Source organism: Haemaphysalis longicornis, unplaced genomic scaffold (assembly GCF_048455015.1).
Source record: "Haemaphysalis longicornis isolate Haplotype H1 unplaced genomic scaffold, Haemaphysalis longicornis Haplotype H1 scaffold_10, whole genome shotgun sequence".
Classification (NCBI taxonomy): Eukaryota; Metazoa; Arthropoda; class Arachnida; order Ixodida; family Ixodidae; genus Haemaphysalis; species Haemaphysalis longicornis.
The window spans coordinates 133,285,000-133,306,761 of record NW_027526204.1 but is presented as its reverse complement, the minus strand read 5'-3'; the positions used below and the strand labels follow the sequence as shown (position 1 = coordinate 133,306,761).

Here is a 21,762-nt window from a genome sequence, read left to right as displayed (position 1 = left end):
TAAATGCCGCTTGGACTCATGTACGATAAATTTCAATCTGATATTCGGAATCAGCGCGCAAGAAACTATAGAACTGTTAATCTAACTCAATTTTTTTGGAAAGCGCTTCAGCTTCCCTTTAAGGAGGCCCAATAACGGGCGTGCTAGACTGATTTGCGGGAAAGTGGGGTATTCCTGAAGCTCCCGATACAGTAACTTATCTTGAGTCAGGTTTGCACGCCGTCTGAATTATGATACGTGCTATTAACGCAACGACATAAAAAAACTGGCGAAGCTAGCACTAAATGTCGCAAGGCTTGAACCATAGCGAAACTTCAGGATTTTTTTCTACGAGAGCACTAAAGGACACATCACCACGCTTTTGTACAAGCTTGAAATTGTTTATTTACATGTTCTGTCGTCGCTTTGCACAGCGCTAGTAGTAGTCATCGTGATGTGGATCGATATCGTCGTGTTCCTCATGCCAAGCATTACACGCACGGTAGCGCTTGACGACAGCTGGGGCGCAGTGGCGGCGCGTATACGTTCACGACGCATGCGCGGTGTTTCTGGAGTCGCGTCAGGTTCTGTGGAGCAGGGGTTGCTCCAGCTGTGACGTTGTTGGTTGCTAGGCAACGCGAGGCTCTCCTCAAGGTTTTCGCCCCCCCCCCCCCCCCCCCCTTTTTTTTTTGCCAAAGCCACTGCTTCTGCCGGGGCCGCTCGGCGGGCGCCGCGAGGCACGCGCTCACGAGCGCTCGGCATATTCTTGATATTTTTAACGCGTTACACGCCACACATTACGGCCAGCTGCAACAGCTCCGATGCTAAAAATTTCTCGGGAACTAAAGTCTGCTTACGTGGTTAGACGGCGAAAGCCTTGCGATTATCGTGTTTGTGATTCTTCCTGCTTTTATGCAGAAATGCATTAGAGCCGGGGGTTGTCTTGCGTACGTTGGCCGGCGTCCGCAGCGCGTCTGATGATGATTGTGGCATGATGCCCCTAGGGATAGGCCAACCAAACAATCCATCACGAGATAGCTTCGCATTCAACCACCAGCGTCATCTTCCCGTAGGGGAACCGCTGAAGAAGAAGAAGGTGAAGAAGACAAAGCTGCGAAGAGGAGGGCTGCGTGAGTTTTGGCTACCGTTATCCTCCTCGGCCGGCGCATCTTCCCGATCTGAACCCGGTCGAAGAGCGGCTCATCGCGCCTCGACTCCCCTTCATGAGCATCAGGCGGCTGACTCGAGGCAACGGGCAGTTTGGAATCAAGGGACAGGCGGTGAACGTGCCCATCGACGTATCGAAGGTTGTGCGGTGCCTTCCTCGCATGGTACCCGAGGACGTTGCGTTCGACGTTCACATCAAGCGGAGGCTGATGAGTCCGGCAATGTACAAGCGCGGGTTGGTGAAGCGCGGCAACATCCTGGCTTGGCTCAAGCACCTGGAACACACCCCGCTGTATCGCGCCATCAACGTTCGGGTCGATTGGAGTCGGCTCGATCACTTCGATGACGGCGGCGAACGAGAGGAACCGCAGGAAGACGACGTCGATGATGCTGACGGTGAGTTCGAAACGATTCCCGACGATTTTGACGTGAACGATCCTCTGCAGTTGGCGGTTGCGCTCAACGCGGTCTCGAAGACGCTTCTCTATAACGAAGCGGAAATGACGGGTGTGGGAAAAGAAAAAAATAAATGATTACGCTCACACTCTCGCCTCTCTCTTCGCCATTAATCGCATCACACTCATCGGTGCACCCAATGCATTTCTGCATCCTCACAATCCCCCTCGGGGAGGTGCGGGGGAATTTTTTTTTAGGCTGGCCTCACCTCACGCTGCATGCAGCGTCCTCACAGCGAGAGCTCTCCTCCGCGTGCATCGGTTCTACGCACGTTCCGCCACGAGCACCTGCCACGGTGCACGCGTCAGCGCAACTCGTGTTCCATACTGGCACGGTGCCGAGTGTGGTCAGCGCACTTGGTTGCTACTCTGGCGGCACGGGTTCAAGTCACACACGATCCCAATCTGTTTTCTTTTCGCAGCGTCGGCCATTTTGATGCCGTTCCTGTTGATTCCGGCGACGACTACGACTGGGGCCACTTTTCGCGTTTGATGAGACACCTATATTCGGGGAGAAGCACCTTAGGAGCTCGGGCTGTCGGCGTCTCCGGTCGTCGTCGGCGTCTCCTGTCATCACGGTAAATAAAGTTGTCAAACGGTTGGTAACAAAACAAGTGTATACAGATAAAACAGGTTCAAAATAAACTAACACAATTTTAACTAATTTAAAATACAGGAATAATCAAGATTTAATCGCATTAATAACAAGAATTTGTTAAATTTCGTCTCAAAACTGGTTTCAAGCGCCAGGTTCTCATCTTTAAAGCATACTTTTCAGCATGCTGCGGCGTGTGACACGACGACAACTTACGGCCAGTCCGTCTGCCTCATTTAATTGCTTAAATCCGGTTCAACGCAATAAGTGGCGCCACCGCCCTCAGCAAGTGCGCGATTGCTTCTCCCACCGGCGCTTCTCCAGCGCCCAATCAGCGCGCACCGTGTGGCAAGAGAGCGACTTACAATCTTTGAATACACTTACACACTGCATACTTCGCTTCTCCCCAAATTTGGCGTTTGTGGAGATGGCCCCGGATTTTTTTAACCGCCTTGAAAATGAAACTGAAGCGCGTTATAACATTACCAAGAAAATGAATCAAACTTTCGCGAATGGGCGAAGTTCAGTACAAGTCGAAAGCACAGAAGGCATCGGGCACTACAATTACAAGGTAAACAACAATATTTTAAGCATCAATGTTTCTATGGCGTGAGATTCATACGCGGTTTTGAATGTAACGGGAATTTACTGTTTAAATCAGTCTCTCCACAACAGAAAACGTGTGGGGCGTCCATAGTACATGCATAATGCATGTTAAAGTGGCCGATGCGTTTAGCTCAACGACACAGATTACTGTCTATATAAACTTCTTTAGGAAATAAAGCCCGTGGCCTCATTATATTTCGGACTGTCCTAAAATAAGCACGGTACGTGCTAGTGGCTTTTGGCACGCATTTTGAATCGCAGTCGCCTCGCGCTCGCTTTCGAAACTAGCGCACTCTAATGAGTGCCCTCGGCTGCGCAAATATAGTCGCAAGGGCAAGGCGAGAACGTGAAAAAACAACGAGAACAAACGATGAAAGACCTCTACCCCGCGACTGACACAGAAGCAAAACAAGAACTCCGTACAACTGAAACAAAGTGGAAATAATAACGCGAGCGCTGTTGTCCGTATTATGAATAAAAAAGAAGTTTCGGCGCGATGCACCGTGATTGGTCGAGAGTGGGCGTCACGTGACAGCAGTCAGAGCGAGGTCAGTTGGGGGATAAAAGACAGGAAGACGTCCAGTGTGGGCAGGTGACACATGCGACCTGCCTGGCCGGCCCTGTTTTTTTTTTTTTTTTTTTCTGGCGCATATGAGAGTTTATGCGCACACCAAAAAAGAAATAACGAAGGAAGAAGAGAAAAATAATGTCCGCGGTGAATAGGAGAGGAGAGATGAAAAGGGGAGAACAGCGTTGTTTTTTTCCGACACGATGATTTCCGCTGATAATGGTGCAAGCCGTTCATGGACGTGGCCTGCTGTCGGTGCATAAACAACAACAACAAAAAATGCTATTCAACTTTATGCGTGATGGAATAGGGACGTGTGTCACTTCGAGCATAACTGAATCTCAACTACGGAGGTGTTAGGTAACGTCCACCTCCCCCCTTTCTGATCCGCCACCCGTGCCTGCGCTACGAATATTCGGTGTTGCTCCTGATGCGAAGCTTATACCATTGCCAGCGATCAAGCAAGTACTATTGTACGAGTGTCAGCAGGACACAGAAAACGCGGACTACAAAGAATAGGACACGCGACTTTCATCGCATACTACCATTTGTGGCTATAGCTAGGTGACTACAGGTGTATCATCATCATCATCATCATTATCATCACCATCACTATCCAGTTTGTGTCCTCTGCGGGACAAAGGCCTCGTCCATTACTTTTTAAGCTCCTGTCCTGCGATGTCCCATCGTCCGAAAGTTTGCCTCTGAACTTTCTCATTCCATCCCCCGATATATCCGTCTTCCCCATCTTCTACTCCCGCCTCTAGGTAGCCTCTCTGTTACCCTGTTGTTCCACCGGTCATCAGATCTCCATTACACGCCCATCCTGAGCTCACTTATTCCTGTGAATTTATCTACAGTGTCTTCTATTTAAGTTTGTTCTTTGCTATGGGATGTCCGCTTACTTTAGTTCAAAGGTTTTTGCACTACAAAAATGGGCGCTTCTTTTAGAATTGCGCTGTTCTCCAGTTATGGTTCACTTTGCAACTAGAAGCGTTAGAACAAATCGGGTGCTCCGGAGACAGGCCTGAAACTTCATCGAAGATTGGCCAAGAAATCAAGATCATAACTGCTGCCGCAATCAACAGGGCAACAATGAGTTGCTCTACCTATCAGTCTTAAAAGGGACACTGCAACACTTTTTTAAACTTTTTTTTCCGGAAGCTTGAATGCTTACAGAACGTAGTTAACCAACTCATGCAGTACTTAGATTAAATGGTCACACCTCAGCCAAAAATTACTGCTCTATTCCCGTCAGATAACTTGGAAGCTTGCTCAAAAGGATTTTCCCTCTTTCCCGAGCTTGGCATTCTTCGAGCTCTCGAATGACGTCATTACAGTGGTGCAGCGGCTATTGGCCGACTTTTCTTCAGTTGCGGCAATCAGCTGTGATTGCCGCAATCAAACCAAAGAAAGCCACAAAACGGCAATCAAACCAAAGAAAGCCACAAAAGCACAGCTGTGACGGAAGGTGTATCTGCTGCGACGAGCAAATCACCCAGTGCCGCTCCGTTCTGGCGATAACTATGGCTGTCACAGCGCTTGCAGACGCGAAGGAAGGAGGGAAAGCGTTTATCAGAAGTGTTTCAGAGTTCCTTATTGGACACGGGGGAACTGGGAACGATTAAACGTAAGAACCATCTAATTGCCGACGTCGTATTGTAACGTAAGCTACACTGGCCGAGGTTGAGCAGTTGCGCCTGTGCCGTGAAGGGCCATTCTGCAAAAGCGCGAGGGACATTGGATTGGATTGGATTGGCTTGGCTTGGATTGAATTTGGATTGGATTAAAGTGGACTGCGTTGTATTGTGTTGCGTCATAGCCGCGGCAGACGCACTGGCGTCGGCGCGTGTCCAGGTATGCGCCTCAATTGCGCAGTAGCCAAGTCTGACGCTGCACCGGAGCCGCTTGATAGCCGTTTCGCGTGGCTCGTGAGGAGCCGTGCTGAGCATGCGCGAGGAGCAGTGACTGGACAGGACTGGACTGGACTGGACTGGACTGAACTGAACTGAACTGAACTGAACTGAACTGAACTTAACTGAACTGAACTGAACTGAACTGAACTGAACTGAACTGAACTGGACTGGACTGGACTGGACTGGGCTGAATTGGACTGGACTGGACTGGACTGGACTGGACTGGACTGGATTGCTGAACCTTAGCTCACACTACGTATATCCTGGCATAGCAGAGCTAAGCCACAACTAATTTTTTTACAGACACGCTATACACTCCTCAAGAACACCAGTTATGTCACGCTCAGCGATAACGCTGGTGTCGCAGTTGCTGCCACCGGATACGACACACCTCATGTACTACTGTAATGGGAAAACATCTTTGCGCGTATGAAGCAGCGTGTTTTACGACAACAGAATTCCGGGTGGGCGGTTAGAGGCGACGCGTGTGCAAGTTTTGTTTTACACTGCCGGCCATGACATCGAGGAGTTCGTAAAAGAAAAAAAAAAATCCCGGGCCATCTCCACTAACATGAAATCTGGGGAGGGGCGAAGCATGCAGTGTATAAATGTATACTTGGCACCTTGTCGTTTTTGCCAACGGGGATGAAATCGTTGGGCGGCAGAGGTATATAGCTTTGCTGGAAAAGTGTTGTGTCTTTGAAGCACAAATCGTTCTAGCGCGAGGCGTAAACGAATGTCCCGGTGTTTTAGTACCGTGACTACATGAGACGACGGTTACGACGATGACATGAGACGCCAACAGCCCGGCCCCCTAAGGGGCTTCGCCCCTAATAGTCGGTTCTGTTTCAGCGACGGAAGATATCATCGTGGAGGGAAACTTCAACCCGCGGCAGCCAGAAATGAGTGCTTCCTGGACATTCGTGGAAAACAAACTGCGACCCACAACAACCCGCCGAAAGCAAAAAGGCTACTACTAACCTCCTCAGAACTCTCATATATAGATAACGTGTCTGCAAAGGAGTATGTAAAACACGTTAAATTATATTTCAGAACATTTGCGTTCTGTCAAAAGCAGTGATCTTTGCATTCACTCGACGTTTAGCCGGCAAACATCGCGGTGTAATTCTCAGCATCCAGGCAAATTTAATTCCACTATTGGTGTAGTTTAATCTTTCCACGGGAAACATTCAGGAAGCAAGGCTATCGTGCATAAACCGAAAGGTATTTTAGTTTAGTAAAAGTTTTTAGTCGTTCTTTGTTTTATTTCATTGATCATCCCCCGACCGAGTGTATCATTGTGTACGTGCAGTAGTAGTAAGTGTTTTGTGAGTGAGTGAGTGAGTGAGTGAGTGAGTGAGTGAGTGAGTGAGTGAGTGAGTGAGTGAGTGAGTGAGTGAGTGAGTGAGTGAGTGAGTGAGTGAGTGAGTGAGTGAGTGAGTGAGTGAGTGAGTGAGTGAGTGAGTGAGTGAGTGAGCGAGTGAGTGAGTGAGTCAGTGAGTGAGCGAGCGAGCGAACAAGTGACAGATGTGTTGTTTGATGAACACGATTATAGAAATAAATAGAAAAGAAAGGAGCATCTGAAGAAACGTGCCGTCATTCTTTGTGAATATAATAGATTCGCAAGTTGCTGCAAAGTTGTATTACCAAGACAATATTTAAACAGTGCCGGGTCTACTCTGTGTGGGAAAATATCTGCATTTGCATGGCTATACCATTTCTTAAAAAGCTGACGTCTGCACACCCGTTTTAATAGCACATGCTCTACGCTGCTAAACGCTATGTGAGAACAATAATCCGCTTGCGGGTGTACTGTCGGTAATTGTAACAAAGGCAGCTGAAGAAACAGTCATCGCTGCACACCCCTTTCCTTAACACCTCGGGTAAGTATTAACAAGCAGTAATATAGCCAGAATTTGGTCCGGCCGAATTTGTAAAAATGAGCGCGACTGAATACGGTGACAGAACGCTATTTAACAGCAGTCATAAACACTCGGGCCGGAAGACTAGGGCTACAATAATGAAGCTGAGAAAAATGCAGGTGATGGCGTAGTATAGTTAGGCATACCCATGACACTTTCTAATAAAACTGATGGCATATGAGCCTACAGGACTCACTCACTCACTCGTTGATCTGATTGAATCATTATGAGGTTTAACGCGCCGACGCTACACAGGCGGTGAGGCGCGCCGTAGTGGAGGGCTCCGGATTAATTTTGACCACCTGGGGACCTTTAACGTGTGCCGAAATCTCGAACACACGGAGTTTTCGCTTTTCGCCTCCATTAGGAAAGCAGCCACCGCGGCCGGGAATCGAACCCGCGTCCTTGGGTTCAGCAGTACAACGCCATAGCCACTGAGCCACCGCGGCAGGTTGACTCACTCACTCACTCACAAAATGACATAGTTTTCAGTTCAGGTTCCCTTCGATGGTAGGTGTAATATACCTATACCTATTCTTTCGCGTGTTTTGGACATAGTATCAGTAGAAATTAAGAAGAAGAAATAAGCGTAGGCGGGGCATGTAATGCGAAGGCAAGATAGCCGTAGCAGAGGGGATCCCTAGAGAAGGCAAGCGTGGCAGGGGGCGGCAGAAAGTTAGATGGGCAGATGAGATCAAGAAGTTTGCGGGGATAAATTGGTCACAGTTAGCACAGGACCGGGATAATTGGAGATCTCTGGGAGAGGCATTTGCCTTGCATTGGGCGTAGACAAGCTGCTGCTGCTGATGATGTGATGACCTATTCTTTCTTTCTCTTTTGCAATCGAATGCGTGTACTTTTTATTACCACGGTGCGTACTCGTAAGATACAGACACTAGCCACAAAAACTTGGGTTTAAACCTTGTTTCCCTGCTGATTCGAGCACGCGGGTTCGAGCTCAGCCGTGGCAACCCATTTTTCTAATGGAGGTTAATCAAAAGGATAACCGTGTGTTCAATCTCGGCAAAGATATTCGAGTAACTCTTCGCTTCGGCGGTGATCTTAGCCCAGATGTATGTAGCCCGCTGCATTGCCACCACAAAACAAGCAATACGAGTTCAATTTACCCAGACACATTTTCGCGCTGAAACCCAAAGTACGGCGCATTCAAAAGTTCAGAGCTGATTAATTCATCGCAGCAGCCAATATCTGTAGCGTACGAACAATCAATGCACGAAAAATGCAAAAAATACTGTATGAATTCAAGTGTCCCAACTCACCACTCGTCACGACACAGGCCAACCAGGCGAGCTTCATGGCGTAGCACATCCGATAAAGTTCGTACGCGTCTACACTTTTCTTCCCTCACCCTTTGTCTTTTCCTCCCTTTCGAACTTCTGCCGCCTTCTACAAAGTCGCAGACGGCGTCAAACACACACTCCACGTGCGCTCTAGTCGACGTATCCGAGTTGTCACGACAGACCGCGTCAGCCCGAGGTCAAACCCATGTCACCGTAGGCAGCAAGCAGCCGGAGGTCCAGTCACTTCTGGCGGCGTCCGGCCGGCGTTATTTTTCAAAACCGCACTGGGTGTGCGCTGTGGGTGGGGAGGGCGCCGCCGAACCCCTTCCCCACCACCGGTAGCGAAGGGCAACGATGGCCAAATCGGAGGCGGGAAAAACGCGGGCTTCGAAACGCCCTTTCCACCACAACTGCGAACGACGGAGGGGTGGTGGAGTTGAGCGAGAAGCAGAGAGACAGCAAACGGAAAGAATGGCGCTGCGAGGGAGAGCGAAACACCGTTATTCGGTTTTCGTTCACGTTCGTTCCTGACCGCTGCCGTATAGGAACGAAATACAAATTGCGGACAGAAGGAAACACAAAGAGGCAACGGACAATAGAAGCTGGGAGGGGGGGTGTCCTGTCAGTGGAGTTGCCTGTGGCCGAAGTGAAAACAGAAAGAAAGAAAAGAGAAAACGAGGGAGGGGGAGACTCTCGCAGTTGATTAAGCTAAAGAAAGGAGTTTTGGGAAAGAAGGTTAGGAGAGGGAAAATGTGAGGGGTGTTATTAAATGCGGTGAGGTGGTCGGCGAATTCGAAAGGATGCCCGGCACGTGACTGTTGTTGTCCTCGTGGTGAGTGTCCGCTCCACGTGCGTCCGCCGGATTTTTTTTCCCGCCTCCATGCAGCATTCGGCGTACTTGACATGCAACTGCTCTTGAAATTACAACACTGATGGTTGAAATTTTAAAATGCAAGTTACGGCTGGTCGTTTAAACCAAACCAACTACAGGAAGAAGCGATTCAATGTGGCGATTTTCGCACCTGGAACGAGATTTCATATCGGGTTAATGAACACTATATATGACACTCAAACTCGCCATCGAAGAAATGGTAGAAAAAATATTCCTCATACGAGCGAACATTAAACTGGACGAAGCAAGTGAGCGATCCAGAGAGAGAGAGAGAGAGAGAGAGAGAGAGAGAGAGAGGGGGGGGAGGAGGAGATCCTAAACATTTATTAGTTAGCGTAAATGCTGAAACGAAAGTAGGGACAATTAAAGCACACGCTAGATGGGTCTTGCTTGCAATGTGTCTTGCAAGACGCGCAAGCTTCAGTGTGTGCCTTGTCCCAATTCTTTCGCTTCGTCCTGCATAATGCTCGCTAGAACGGTGAATTCTAACCAACTTGCCCAACTTTCCGCTTTGTCATCACAAAACGACCCATTTGAGTGTCTTCCCCAATGATTTTCCTGGCACAGATGAGTCTGCGTCTCACCTAATTAAGAATAAATCAATAATAACCCTACAGCATTGGACATTGTTGGGAAAAGCGCTCTGAATAAGCTTTTTTTACTCGTCAATGCGATAGTTGGTGACTTCTTACTTTTACTGCGAAAAAAACCCATAAAAGTGCGTCTAAGTTTTAGTATTGCACTTTTGATTCCACAGTGCCCCCCCTCCCCCCTCTCTGCTATTCTAATCTTTCTGTGTTGGCAACACAAACAATTTTTGACATCTTCTCTATCACCCCAATGCGGTGTAAAAAATGCAGCGCAAGACTACGGTTAGAGCCCCAGGCGTCAAACTCTAGCGCGATGGCAACGCGACGTCCCAATCACGTCGCGTAATTTCAGCGCATCACCATTGAAGCATCCCCAAGTTTATTTTAGAGCATACCCGGGAAATGAAAACGATTCGCCCAAACACCGGCGGGAACTTCGCGGCACGCGATAAGAAAACGGAGCGATCTTCTGGGCAAAGCGGAGTGCAGGAGGAGAGAGACGATACGGGCCCGCCTAGAAAGGAAACAAAGCAGGAGGGAGAGGTGGGGGTGCATAGTGGGCGTAAAACGGAGACATTAGGAGCCAGCACGTGGGGTTCACTGAGGAACCGGCACTTTGCGTTTATAGCCCAGATCGATGGCGGCTCCTTTGCACGTTTCCCCCGAGTATCGAGTCAGTCTCACGCGAGGAACCAATTGAGACGTCGATATTGCCGGTGTATGCGCACACATGAACGGCGGAAGCCGCACGCGCCTCCCGTATACGACTTCCGCGAGGCTGTTGACGTCCATGCGTGGGGTCACTGGCTCCCACTGGTGTTGCAGTTGCGCGTGATGAGCGTGTGAGGGGAGTTCTGCCGCAGTGAAAAACACGGGCTGGTTGCTGTAATTGCACTGCTTTAAGAAAACTGCGGTTGATTCCTCTGCCATAAAAATCAGTAAAACACGAAAGCGAAAGGTGCAGCGAAACCTGCAGCTGAGCATGATTTGCGGGTCGGCGGCTGTCTTGTGGGTGTGCTTGGCGAGCGACGTCCTGCTGGCGGGTTGCTTCGGCAAAGGTGTACTGGCATCATTTCCGTGACGGGTATGACGACAGTGAAATCTTGATGTATCCCGGCTTAAAACACTTTCGGGTTAAAATATAAAACCCGAAAACGAACAACCCTAATTAAAACGTACCCTTTAGTACTAAAGGTTGCTTCCCCGCAAGAAGATCCTGTGTGCAGGGGTGCACCCTTTACAGGCCGCTCGCTTCGTTGTACTGGCGTCACTTCCGTGACGAATATGACGTCAGCGAAATCTTGGTGTATCCGGAAATAAAACACTTTCATGTTAAAAATTGTAGATAAGCTGCACACCTCCGAAGTTCGCGCAGCACACTGCAAGCGTAAAAATTTAAATTTCGTGGGGGGAGGAGGGGGGTTACGCGCCGAAGCAACAGGTGGGCTATGAGGAACGCCGCAGTGGACGGCTCGGGGTTAATTTTGACCGCCCGGGAATTCGTAACGTGCGCCGAAACCTCGAACACACGGGCGTTCTTGTTTTTCGCCTCCGTCTGAAAAGCGGCCGCGTGCAGCGGTCGGAACCGAACCCGCATCCTTGGGCTCAGTAGCACAACGCCTTAGCCCCTTTGCGCCTAAAGCGCGAGGAAAAGTCTCACTCACTCGCTCTTCGCCCGCCGTGGTGGGAAGGAGTTGCGCTGCTGAGCACGAGGACGCGGGTTCGATTCCCGGCCGCGGCGGCTGCTTTTCTGTTGGAGGCGAAAAGCGAAAACGTCCGGGTGTTCGAGATTTCGGCGCACGTTAAGTTAACCCTGTAATGCCCAATGTATCATTTAAGATACGCCACCATTCGGATTTTTCTACTCACCCCTGGGCCTTTCGACCGCCAAGAAATGCCCACTAGTATCATTTCTGATGCCTCCTAAGCGTTTTTCAAAATTCTATAGCTCGATAACTCGCCGCCTTGAGTCCCAAATGCAGTTTGCAAGATGGATTCCTCCGTCGTAAGCGCTCCCGGTGGGTCTGCATCTACATTCAATAGGTGTATGATACATTATATGCCCATTTTATATGTACGTATACATATACCTACATGTAAATTGGTATATGCTACATTATATACCTACATTATCTATGTAGGTATATGTGTTTACCTTTTTTGCATTTATGATACACTATGTAATTTTGAAACCCTGGGAGAAAAAAGTTTCTTCGCGTTTTTTTATTGTTTCAGTCACACACTACAATGTAACAAAGGATTGGAATTTTATCTATTGTTTTCATTGGCTGGGCATTACAGGCTTAAAGATACCCAGGTAATGAAAATTAATCCGTAGCCCTCCACTACGGCGCGCCTCCTCGCCTGCGCTGCGTCGGCGCGTCAAAACCCTACAATCAATCAATTGATGTTTCATTGGCTAGGCTGAGTGGGAAAACCATTCCTCGTGGTACTGAAGTCCGCTTACTCGCTCTGAATGCGAAAGCTTAGATATCCTTACCAAAGACTTGTTTACTGGAACGTCGTGTTCGTGTCTCTTCCTTGGCTTTCGTTCCTTACTCTTTTGGAGCCAGTTACTTCGACAGATAGACGGGCGACGCTTCACGACGCAGCTTCCCCAGAACCAGAGTTCTCCGCTGTTGGCGCACACCTGTTCTACTCACGTGCCGTCATGTTCGTCCCCTGTCACGTGGCACGCACTGGGATAAATCTTGCTCCACCACAGGTAACGAGTTGACGTGGCGTGCTGGTAACATGCAGTCGGTTCTATATACTGTATATATATACTCTGGGGACGTGGGTTAGAGGCTCATACGAACTCAAATATGTTTTCACAGCGGAGCTGCTTAAAGGAGTACTGACACAAAATTTTCGTGCTATGCTTTTTTCGCTGCTATGGGTGCCTACCAGCCCACTAATTTAAGAATGGCACATTAGACGGTCGATCGTATCGTAAACAATCATTGGCGGCGTCGTTTATTCGTGTCAGTTTCGGTTTAGACAAAACGAACGCCGAGCGGCCGCCATGACAGGAGGTCGGCCGTGACGTCACCATTCTTGTCGCCCCCGGCCGGTCTGGACGCGCGCGCGCCCAGACCGGCCGAAGTCTTCACCACCCCCGGGCCTACGCGCCCGGGCAGCACGACGTCCGCCCCAAAGCCATAGCGTCATACACGCGGCGTAGCAGCGCGCGCCAACCGCAGCCAGCGCGTCTGCTCAACTTTTCTCTTTACCTATCTCCTTTTCTCTACCCTATTCTATTCATCCCCTTCTATATTCCCTACCCCCCCGGACTGGGTTGTATGCCGGTGAGCCCCCAGATGGGCTCAATAATATCCCCAGTCCATTTCTTTTCCTTTTTCATCGAACCACTTAGTAGTAGTGCTACGTCACGAGAGCCCCGACGTCGACAGTTCGGGGCAAGGAGCAGATGATGTCATGCTGGCCCTCTCGGGGCTTTCTCGTGCGGGCCACGATTAAAATAGATTTAAAATATCTTATACTGAAAGGTTACGGTTCAAACTTTCTGAGAGATATCTCCTGATTAAGAAGAAGCATTTTACATAGTTATCTCAGCTTTGAAATTTGATGTCGCTACTCCTTCAAGCTTGGGCTCTATCCGTGCCGATCGTTAACAGAAAACTCCGCTTGGCGAAGTGGAGAGGGAGAAAATGCTAGGCCAAGAAGTGAGGGAAAGTTGCGTGGAGGCAAGGATCCCACGAGTAGGCGCTAGGAGTGCTCGCCTCGAGAAAAAAAGCCCTTGCCGCGGTCAATATCGAACCTGGGTCCTTCACCCAATGAAACCGGCTTCTGTCCGATTGCACTATCCATCGCATTCGGTGCGCCGAGTGGTGTTGGCCGAGTTCGTAGCGTGGGCGTTGGCTTTGGACTTTGGCTGAGTTGAAGTGGACTTTGGCTTCGGACTGCCGAAGTTCGGATTTTGGACTTTTGGAGGGTAGATTGTGGACTTTGATTTCACTCAGTTTTCATTAAGGAAGCTTCGCTCTGTAACAATTTTTCTCAAAATTAATAAATTGACAAGAAAGGAGTTATTTATTTATTTGTTGTTGGAAGTGCCTTCCTGCGTTTCTCCGGGGATGGGTTGTGTGGAAAAGAAGGCGCTGGAGACTACGAGAGGTGGTTGAGAATTGTCTCTCTCGCGAGCCTATGGGTCTCCTCATTCACGGCGTTACCTGTGGGGCCAGGTATCCATTGCACTCGTATATCGATGTTATGGTCATGCTGGAAGGTTCCACAGAGCTCGTTTATACGATGAGGCGTAGTGTGTCGTCGTAATGGGGTGCGTAAAGCTTTGATGGCTTCGAGGCTATCCATGAAGATTATAACTCGAGTTGTATTTTGAACTATAACGTCTGGGATTATGTGGGCACCCAGGAGGATGGCTTGCAGATCGAGTTCAGTAGTGGAAAGGAGTTCATGAATAGAAAAACCGCTCACTCGTTCGGCTTAGGTCGGTTGCGGCAAGCGCTATGAGGAGGCGAGTTTCGTCTAAGCTAGACCCATCTGTGTAAATGGTTGCGTCTGTTGATTGCACATTAGACGTGACAATCCCTTGTGTCCTTCTTGATGGGTGCGACTTGTCTTGTGGGTCTTTGTTGGTAGCGGCTTTGTGTGGGTACCCAGTACATCTTCCCATGGAGGTATGGTTGGTTTGAATGCTGTAGCTTTGAAGGAGCGGTCGTCGAGTTCCAACGGACGTTGACATTGGGGTGTGAGTAGGCGCCTGTCGTGATCATTTTGTGTCAGGTGAGTTGCAATCTTATGGAACGAAGGACGGTGGCTGTACCGGTATAGCTCTTCTATTTTGGTATGGTGGGGTAGCCCGGTGATTATTCTCAGAGCCTGCAGGTTCAGATATCCAATTTGCTCATCTTCACTTGAGTCGGTAGTGAATGGCGCCGTAACATGCCTTCGATACCAGAACTGTTTGCACTAGTGTACGTGCAACGTAGTTTGTGGCGGCCCCAAGCTTGTTAGAGATGCACTTGATCAAGTGTAGAAGTTTCTTTCAATCTGGTGTCAATTGGTCAAGCCATGTTTTGCCTCCACCTTGAGTATGTACTGGTGTGCCAAGGATTCGTATCCAGCCGTCAGAAGGTGGTGTTAGGGTGCGACCCTGCAATGTGAGGGCCACCTTTTCTTTTTCGATTGAGTAGCTCTCTATAGTCAGAAAGTGTGTTTTTTTCAGGTGAGGCTTGTATGCCAGTGGGGCCAGTTGTCTGTCCAGTTATGAAAAGCGCATTCCGGAGTTCCTCACATGCCCGCTCAGTAATCGCCTGATTCTGTCGAGAATTCGCAAGGTACACAACCGCCTAAGAATACCACGCCTTAGGCCGGGTTCAGACTTTTGCCGCGACTGATAACTTTGGCCGCCGTAATAACTTTAAAGAATGACGTCATTTCACGTCTCAGCCAACCGAACTGTGTGACACGCCCGTAGATTATGATATGGTTTTTGCGCCGGTAGTCTGGACATATCCTTAGACGACAATTCTCCGAATTTCTGCAGGTACTTTTGTCCCGCGTAGACAATTGTTATTAATTGTTATACGCGAGGACAACCGCGCAGTTATCCTCGCACAGTTATCCTCGCCTCGCAATGTTACCCTTGTGTGGATGCAGCTTACGGGACTGCAGACCCGTTCGCGTTGACAGGGACTTGGTTTTCTGGGACTTGGACGACTTGGTTCCCGCGGTGCTTCGGCTTGACATGGTCGCTGGTGAGAGCTCTGCCGAAGAATGGCGCGCTGTGGTGCTGGATGGGAGAATTTATTCGCTGTCCGGCAGTCACGTGACCTTTCGCCCATTGGACGCGATTTTTCTTTTTTCCCTGTTCGGGGGGACGCGCATGTAATGTTGGCGTTTTATCTCATATATCTCAGTCGATCGTTTTGCTCGGCCAGACTGAGCGATTCCACCACATGATCAGATTAGAACCACAATGTCCGAACCACAATGCGCCTAGCTGAAACCCTTCGAAAATATTGCGTGATCGATTACGTACGCTTTATTGAGCCTAGGTGCTGGCGGAAGGGAATTCCTCTTGTGAGGGGTTTTCCTACTGGGGAAGACCCAAGGTATCGGTGGCCATCCGGGTCTTTGTAACGAGGTCTATCCGATGGCACGGGCTCGCAACTGGTCAACCGGTTTTCTCACCGTGGAGTTGGGTGTCGTTGGGGGCTTGAGGGTGAGGCGAGGAGCTTGAAAGTACTCCCATGCAACGTAGTAGAGGGTGTTGGGTTGGCAGTGGCGTACACAGGATATTATTTCGGCAGCGCGAGCAGGTCAAGCAGGTCACCAAGTCAAGCAGCTGGAACTTAGGATCCGCGCTGGTCAACCGCTCCAGAAGAACGATCCAAAAAAAAAAAAAAAAAAAACACAAAGGAAAGAATTGTCGGTAGTCATATAACCTGGTTTTAATGAAAGTTTCAGGTGTACTTAATTGTGGCGCCTAGAATCCGAACTTGAACTTCAGCTCAGAAGTATATACCACTAAAAAGAATTGGGGCCAAACAAACCACACAGAAATGAAAAGCGTGTATTCCGCGTTATAATTTTCCCGCGCATTCTGCACTCCGCTTTTCTGATGGAGGTGAACATCAAAAACGCTCACGTTTTCGAGATTTCGGCGTACGTTAAATTTCCCCAGGTGGTCAAAATTAATCCGGAGCTCTCCACTACGGCGCGCCTCATCGCCCGTGTAGCGTCGGTACGTTAAACCCCACAATCAATCAATCAATCAATCAATCAATCAATCAATCAATCAATCAATCAATCAATCAATCAATCAATCAATCAATCAATCAATCAATCAATCAATCAATCAATCAATCAATCAAATCACCCCGCCCCAAAGTCAGAAGTACGCCTTCAAAAGGTATGGCGGCCGATCATGCTTGGAAAGAATACCGAAACGGTTAAACGACGAGGCATTGTGAATTTCGCAAAGCTAGTAAGATATAACACAGGCGTCACAGAAATGCACCCTATGTCACAATTCCTAAAAAAATCTCGCTGCACAATACGACCTCAAAATCGCATTTCTTGCGCAGAATTGACTCAGCAGCCTGTCTTCGACCTTGCCTGCAAAAAAAAGAAAAAAAAAGAAAAGAAAGAAACGACCATGGACCATGGACAGAAGGGGGGGGGGGGGAGTGTCGTTTAAACAATGGACAGAAATATGTTGCCGGCTACCTTGAACGAGAAACTTTTCAGTGAGGCCGCGGCCGGAGTAGAGGCGCCAACAGCCGGGAAGACGTCATGGCCGCGTCACGGTGACGCATGGAGTATTCTTTCCTCCATGCGGTGACGCCTTCCTTACATGAGACGGCTAATCGTTCTGCACGCATTTTTAATAAAGTTGCTTCGCTCGCTCGCTCGTTCCCTGTAGCCCACCAAATGGTCGATCCAAGCATTCCGTAAGAGCCAGCGACAAGCATTTTGATTTGTCATCATGCATGCACGGTCTGCAAGAGCGTTCTCTCTGAACATCGAGGTGCAGTGACTAGAATACTGTAATCGAAGTGACAGGTAGTGAAGACATGAAATATTGCAAAAGTACGGAGAAATGTTGTTAAACAGTTTAAATCTCATTCTTTTTCGCGCTCCGAAAAAAAAAATGAAAACTGAAACCGAAACCAAAAGTAATGTTTTTTGCCCGCAAGATGCCAGCACCTGCCAGCACCGCGAGTTGCGGTAGTCAACATGGCGGCTACAAACGCGTTTCACGTGTCCGTCAAAACATTAATCGGCGATTGGCACGGCCTACAGGTATGTATGAGCTGCCTGGTTGCCACAGCCAAATTTATAATAACTGCAGAATGCAGTCATCAGTAGTGTTTTGGGTTAAGTAGATCCCAAGTGCACCAAAAGCCTTCCATCGGTGAGGCAAAGATGCAGCTTGTTCCTTCCGTAGGAAACCAAGCTCTGGTTTTCTTTTGCGAAAAGGGTAGCCTTCTGACCGTTTTTACTTATAAGTATGTCACGATCAGAGTTGTAGAAAATGCTTAATCTTCCCTGATGTTGGCTTCTCAGGTCGCCATTGAAAATGGAATGGGTGGTCCCCAAGCACGCGAGAAAGAACAGTGGCTTGTGGGGGTCGTGGAACAGTACTTCGCCGAAAACGGTAATTCCTCTTCACGTTACTTGGTTCATCTTGTGTGCATACGTAGTTTCTACATGACGCATTTTGGTTCGTGCGTTTTTTGTTTATTTGTTTCTGCAGCGAACTTGCATCCTGACGAAGTGGCAGACTTGATTGCCGATATCATCGACAACGAGTTCGACACGATCATCGAAGACGGCAGCGTGGGCCAGGTCAGTGATCTTTTATTGATCTGCCCAGAGCAGTTTTCGAGCAGTTCCTGGGCACTTCAAAGGAAGTCCAAAGCCGCTCCCGCAATACAAATTCAATGGGAAAATAAAGTACGGAGCTGCTTTGGAGTAGTTATGAGCTGACCAAACTGACAACAAAAAAGAATCCTAAGAAAGGTCTGGTGTTTGCATTTCGTGAAATGCAAAATTTGTTTAATAATGCCCTATTAAATAACTAAAACACAGTGATTGCGTTAAATTAGTGTCATCAAAACAAAACGATCTACATTCAATTCAGCGCTGGTGTAAAAAATGGAAAATGACGTTGAATGCAATGAAATGTCAGCACATTACTTTTTCGCGCAGTCGTAAACCCATTTTGTCGAAATATGTTCTTGACGATGTGCCCCTTAACACAGTTACAGATTTTAAGTACCTAGGCATTTACTTTTCATCCAACCTCTCCTGGAAAAGATAGGTTGAACATGTTTGTTCTTCTGCCTCCCGAACGCTTAACTTTCTTCGGCGCAATTTCAGGGCTGCCCCTCCTAAACTGAAAGAACTTCTTTATTTCACCCACGTAAGGTCCATCATGGAGTATGCGTGCGCCGCTTGGGACCCGCAACTTGCGTACTTATGCGAAATGTTAGAACGTGTACAGAACCGTGCCGCCCGTTTTGCCACGGGTGATTACAATTTCCGATCCAGTGTTACATTACTTAAAAACCAGCTTAACTGGGAACCCCTAAAAGAACGCAGGCAGCATGTCAAACTTAATTTGCTTTATCGTATCTATTTAAAAAAAACTGGCATTGATCCTGACATCTTTCTGTTTACCCCACATTTCGTATCTAGACGGCGTGACCATAGTTGGAAAATTCGTGAAATACCTTGCCGTACAAATGTTTTCAAATATTCGTTCTTTCCTCACACCATTAGTTTGTGGAATAAGTTGCCCAGTGCTATAGTTGATTGTACCACTGACGCGCTTTTTAGTAAGTATCTGTTAGACTTGTAGTTCTGTTTTTATTTTTGTATTTGTGACGATGTTCAGCGATGTGTTGTAGCCTGACTGCCACATGTATATGACCACATGTTCAATTTCCCCCTGCTATAATGCCATCTTGGCGCTGCAGGAAATCAAATAAATAAAAAATAAATAATAATCTGGTTACTTGTGATAATAAACCTCGTGCTTCTTTTTTTTTATTTTTTATTACAGTGCCTCTAGTCCCACGTTTGTGGGTTTAGTACAGCTACTGTGTTTGCGAAGTTGCTAATGTAACCCTCTGTAGTTTCACTAGAGCAGAGAGCAAATGTAGCGCCCTTTTCTTTGTCCTCTTTTGCAGATATCAGCATTGCTGTGCAAACATTACGAACTCTGTCGACAAGGTAGGGAGAGCGAAGTGCTGGAATCGCTACAACAGAGGCTACCGCAAACGAGGACCCTGAGGGTCCCCGTGGCCGGCGACTATGACAGCGATGACGAAGCAGAAATGCAGGTACGTTGTTCATTGAAAAATGAAAGAGGAGATTCATCGTGCTCTGGTGATCTCAAGGGTGGTTTTTAGTGACAGCATCTCCGCAGGCATAACAGAAGCTGCAGTGGAAAGGCAGGGTAGTAGCACTGGTCTGAATATTTCTACTCCCGGAAGCTTCTATCAGGCTGCGAGAGGTACACAAGAGGGGTGGGGGAGACGCAGGAAAATCGGGCGATTCACATTATGTGCACTATTGCGGATTGAAAGAGAAAGTTAAAGGTAAAATTCTGTTGTACATCAGTCTGCGAGAAAGTTATGTCAGTGGCAGTCTCCCCTTCACGGTGTTAACAAGCAGTCGTGTTGTGTTAAAGCTGAATTTAAAATAAAAAACCTTAAGGGGAAATTAAAGGGACAGCCAGTAAATAGGATTGTGCAATTGTATCAGTGCCCCTGGTTTTGTTTCGTCACACTGCTTCAGTGATTGCCTGCAGTTAACAAGTTGATTACTTTGTTTTATGTACCTACCCTATTATGATGCCACTGCTTGTCGCACAAAAATTTGAAAGTTTGTCAACATTTGTGGTCTTTTTTTTGGAGAAAGAACATCCTTTGGGGCCTTAGTGGAGTTGAGCGAATTGTCAAAGGCTGGTATATTTTTTAAAATCAAGTTTGGATGCATGCAGTCTCCTTGGTCAATTTAAAAAGGTGACTGAGGTACAACTTATGCATATTGTCTGCTCGTTTTTTGTAGATTGAAAAGGTGCAGTTCATTTTTACGGTGTCTTAATCCACACATATAGTCTTTGGACTATGACTGGAAGGTCTTCCTCCTAAAATAATGCTCTATGAGAACTAATGTGAAACTGGCTGTACTCGCAGTTATGTAGTTTGACTACCTAAAAAGAAAAATGTGCGTTCAACTTGCGTCGATTTGTGGTAAGTGAAGGCAGTGCGACAAAGAAACCACCGATTTTAACATATCTGTTAATAGTGTGTCGGAAAGCATGCAATTTGCTTTTCATGAAGTTAGTTCCTGCTTTGTTAGTTCCTGCTTTAGTATATCTTGTACAGTGGTACACTGTAGTACTTCATACCCTGGCTACACTAGCGTCCAAATCACATTTGAACCAAATGTCATTTGACTCAGATGCGAAGTTGTGCTGCTCCACCAGGTTTTGAAATGCCATTCGGCTCAAATGACATTTGAGCCAAATGAGCACCAGAGAGACATTTGGGGCTCTCGAATGCCACTTTTAGCACTCGCGCTCAGCGTTCCAAGTCAGCATAAACAAATACGTTACTGGCCTACTTGAAACAAACAAAATGCTCTTAATTGCGGAGTTTGTTCACTTCTCATTCCCTGAAATAATATCAAGATGTAATAATTCCATACTCAATGTCAGCAAGCGACAAACCAGTGTGGCCAGACAGCACAAAAAACCTCCTCAATTGCGATTCAGAATCAAGCAGAAACTGTGTCAAAGCTTACGTTATTTAAATACGATATCATTTTACTGCCAAAAACTGCCGCTAAATTTGATTGTTGCATTCTTGTGTGAAAACAGAACTCAGCAGCAGCAGCACCATGCAGCACGGCGAGCGAGGGTTAAAGCTTTCAGATGCCACCGAAATTTTAGTGGAGCACGGCGGATTATGAATGGCATTCGGACGCCAGTGTAGCAGGGGTATTACTCTGATGTGTCACAGGCTTCGTATTTCCCCCAGAAACGGTAGTATGCTTGTATAATTTCAGAACCACATCAACACGGAGGTGACAGAACAGCTAGGGGACCTTCAACTGAATGGGCCAAGCTCAGCTCGGCAACCACCACAAAGGCAGGAGCCCGACGAAGATGGTTGGACTGTGGTCAGGCATGGCAGGAGGACGTAGATATGTGTGCGTTCATGCTAGGTGTGTTTTGTAATTAAAAGCATCATGTACTCCCTTCTGCAACA

The 21,762-nt window shown here is 47.8% G+C and overlaps 2 protein-coding genes across 2 annotated transcripts in view; one reads left to right on the top strand and one right to left on the bottom strand.

Annotated features, from left to right (window-relative positions):
• Positions 1–8,753, bottom strand: part of LOC144159356 (uncharacterized) — a 42,367-nt gene extending 33,614 nt beyond the window's left edge. The window contains exon 1 of the mRNA XM_077690778.1: positions 8,489–8,753. Coding sequence (XP_077546904.1) covers positions 8,489–8,537 — 49 coding nt within the window. The 5' untranslated portion in view covers positions 8,538–8,753. The remainder of the gene's footprint in view (positions 1–8,488) is intronic.
• An 8,888-nt stretch (positions 8,754–17,641) lies between these two features.
• Positions 17,642–21,756, top strand: LOC144159355 (pre-rRNA-processing protein TSR2 homolog). Its single transcript, XM_077690777.1, has 5 exons — positions 17,642–17,782; positions 18,047–18,137; positions 18,237–18,328; positions 19,675–19,827; positions 21,560–21,756. The coding sequence occupies exons 1-5, from the start codon at positions 17,717–17,719 to the stop codon at positions 21,695–21,697; spliced, it is 540 nt and encodes a 179-aa protein (XP_077546903.1). The 5' UTR covers positions 17,642–17,716; the 3' UTR covers positions 21,698–21,756.
• The last annotated feature ends 6 nt before the right edge of the window (positions 21,757–21,762 follow it).

Excerpts from the sequence above, each read along its gene's own strand:
- LOC144159355 (XM_077690777.1), top strand. The coding sequence starts at position 17,717 with ATGGCGGCTACAAACGCGTTTCACGTGTCCGTCAAAACATTAATCGGC. Across the intron at positions 18,329-19,674 it reads AAGACGGCAGCGTGGGCCAG|ATATCAGCATTGCTGTGCAA; the intron begins GTCAGTGATCTT and ends CCTCTTTTGCAG. Across the intron at positions 19,828-21,559 it reads ATGACGAAGCAGAAATGCAG|AACCACATCAACACGGAGGT; the intron begins GTACGTTGTTCA and ends GTATAATTTCAG.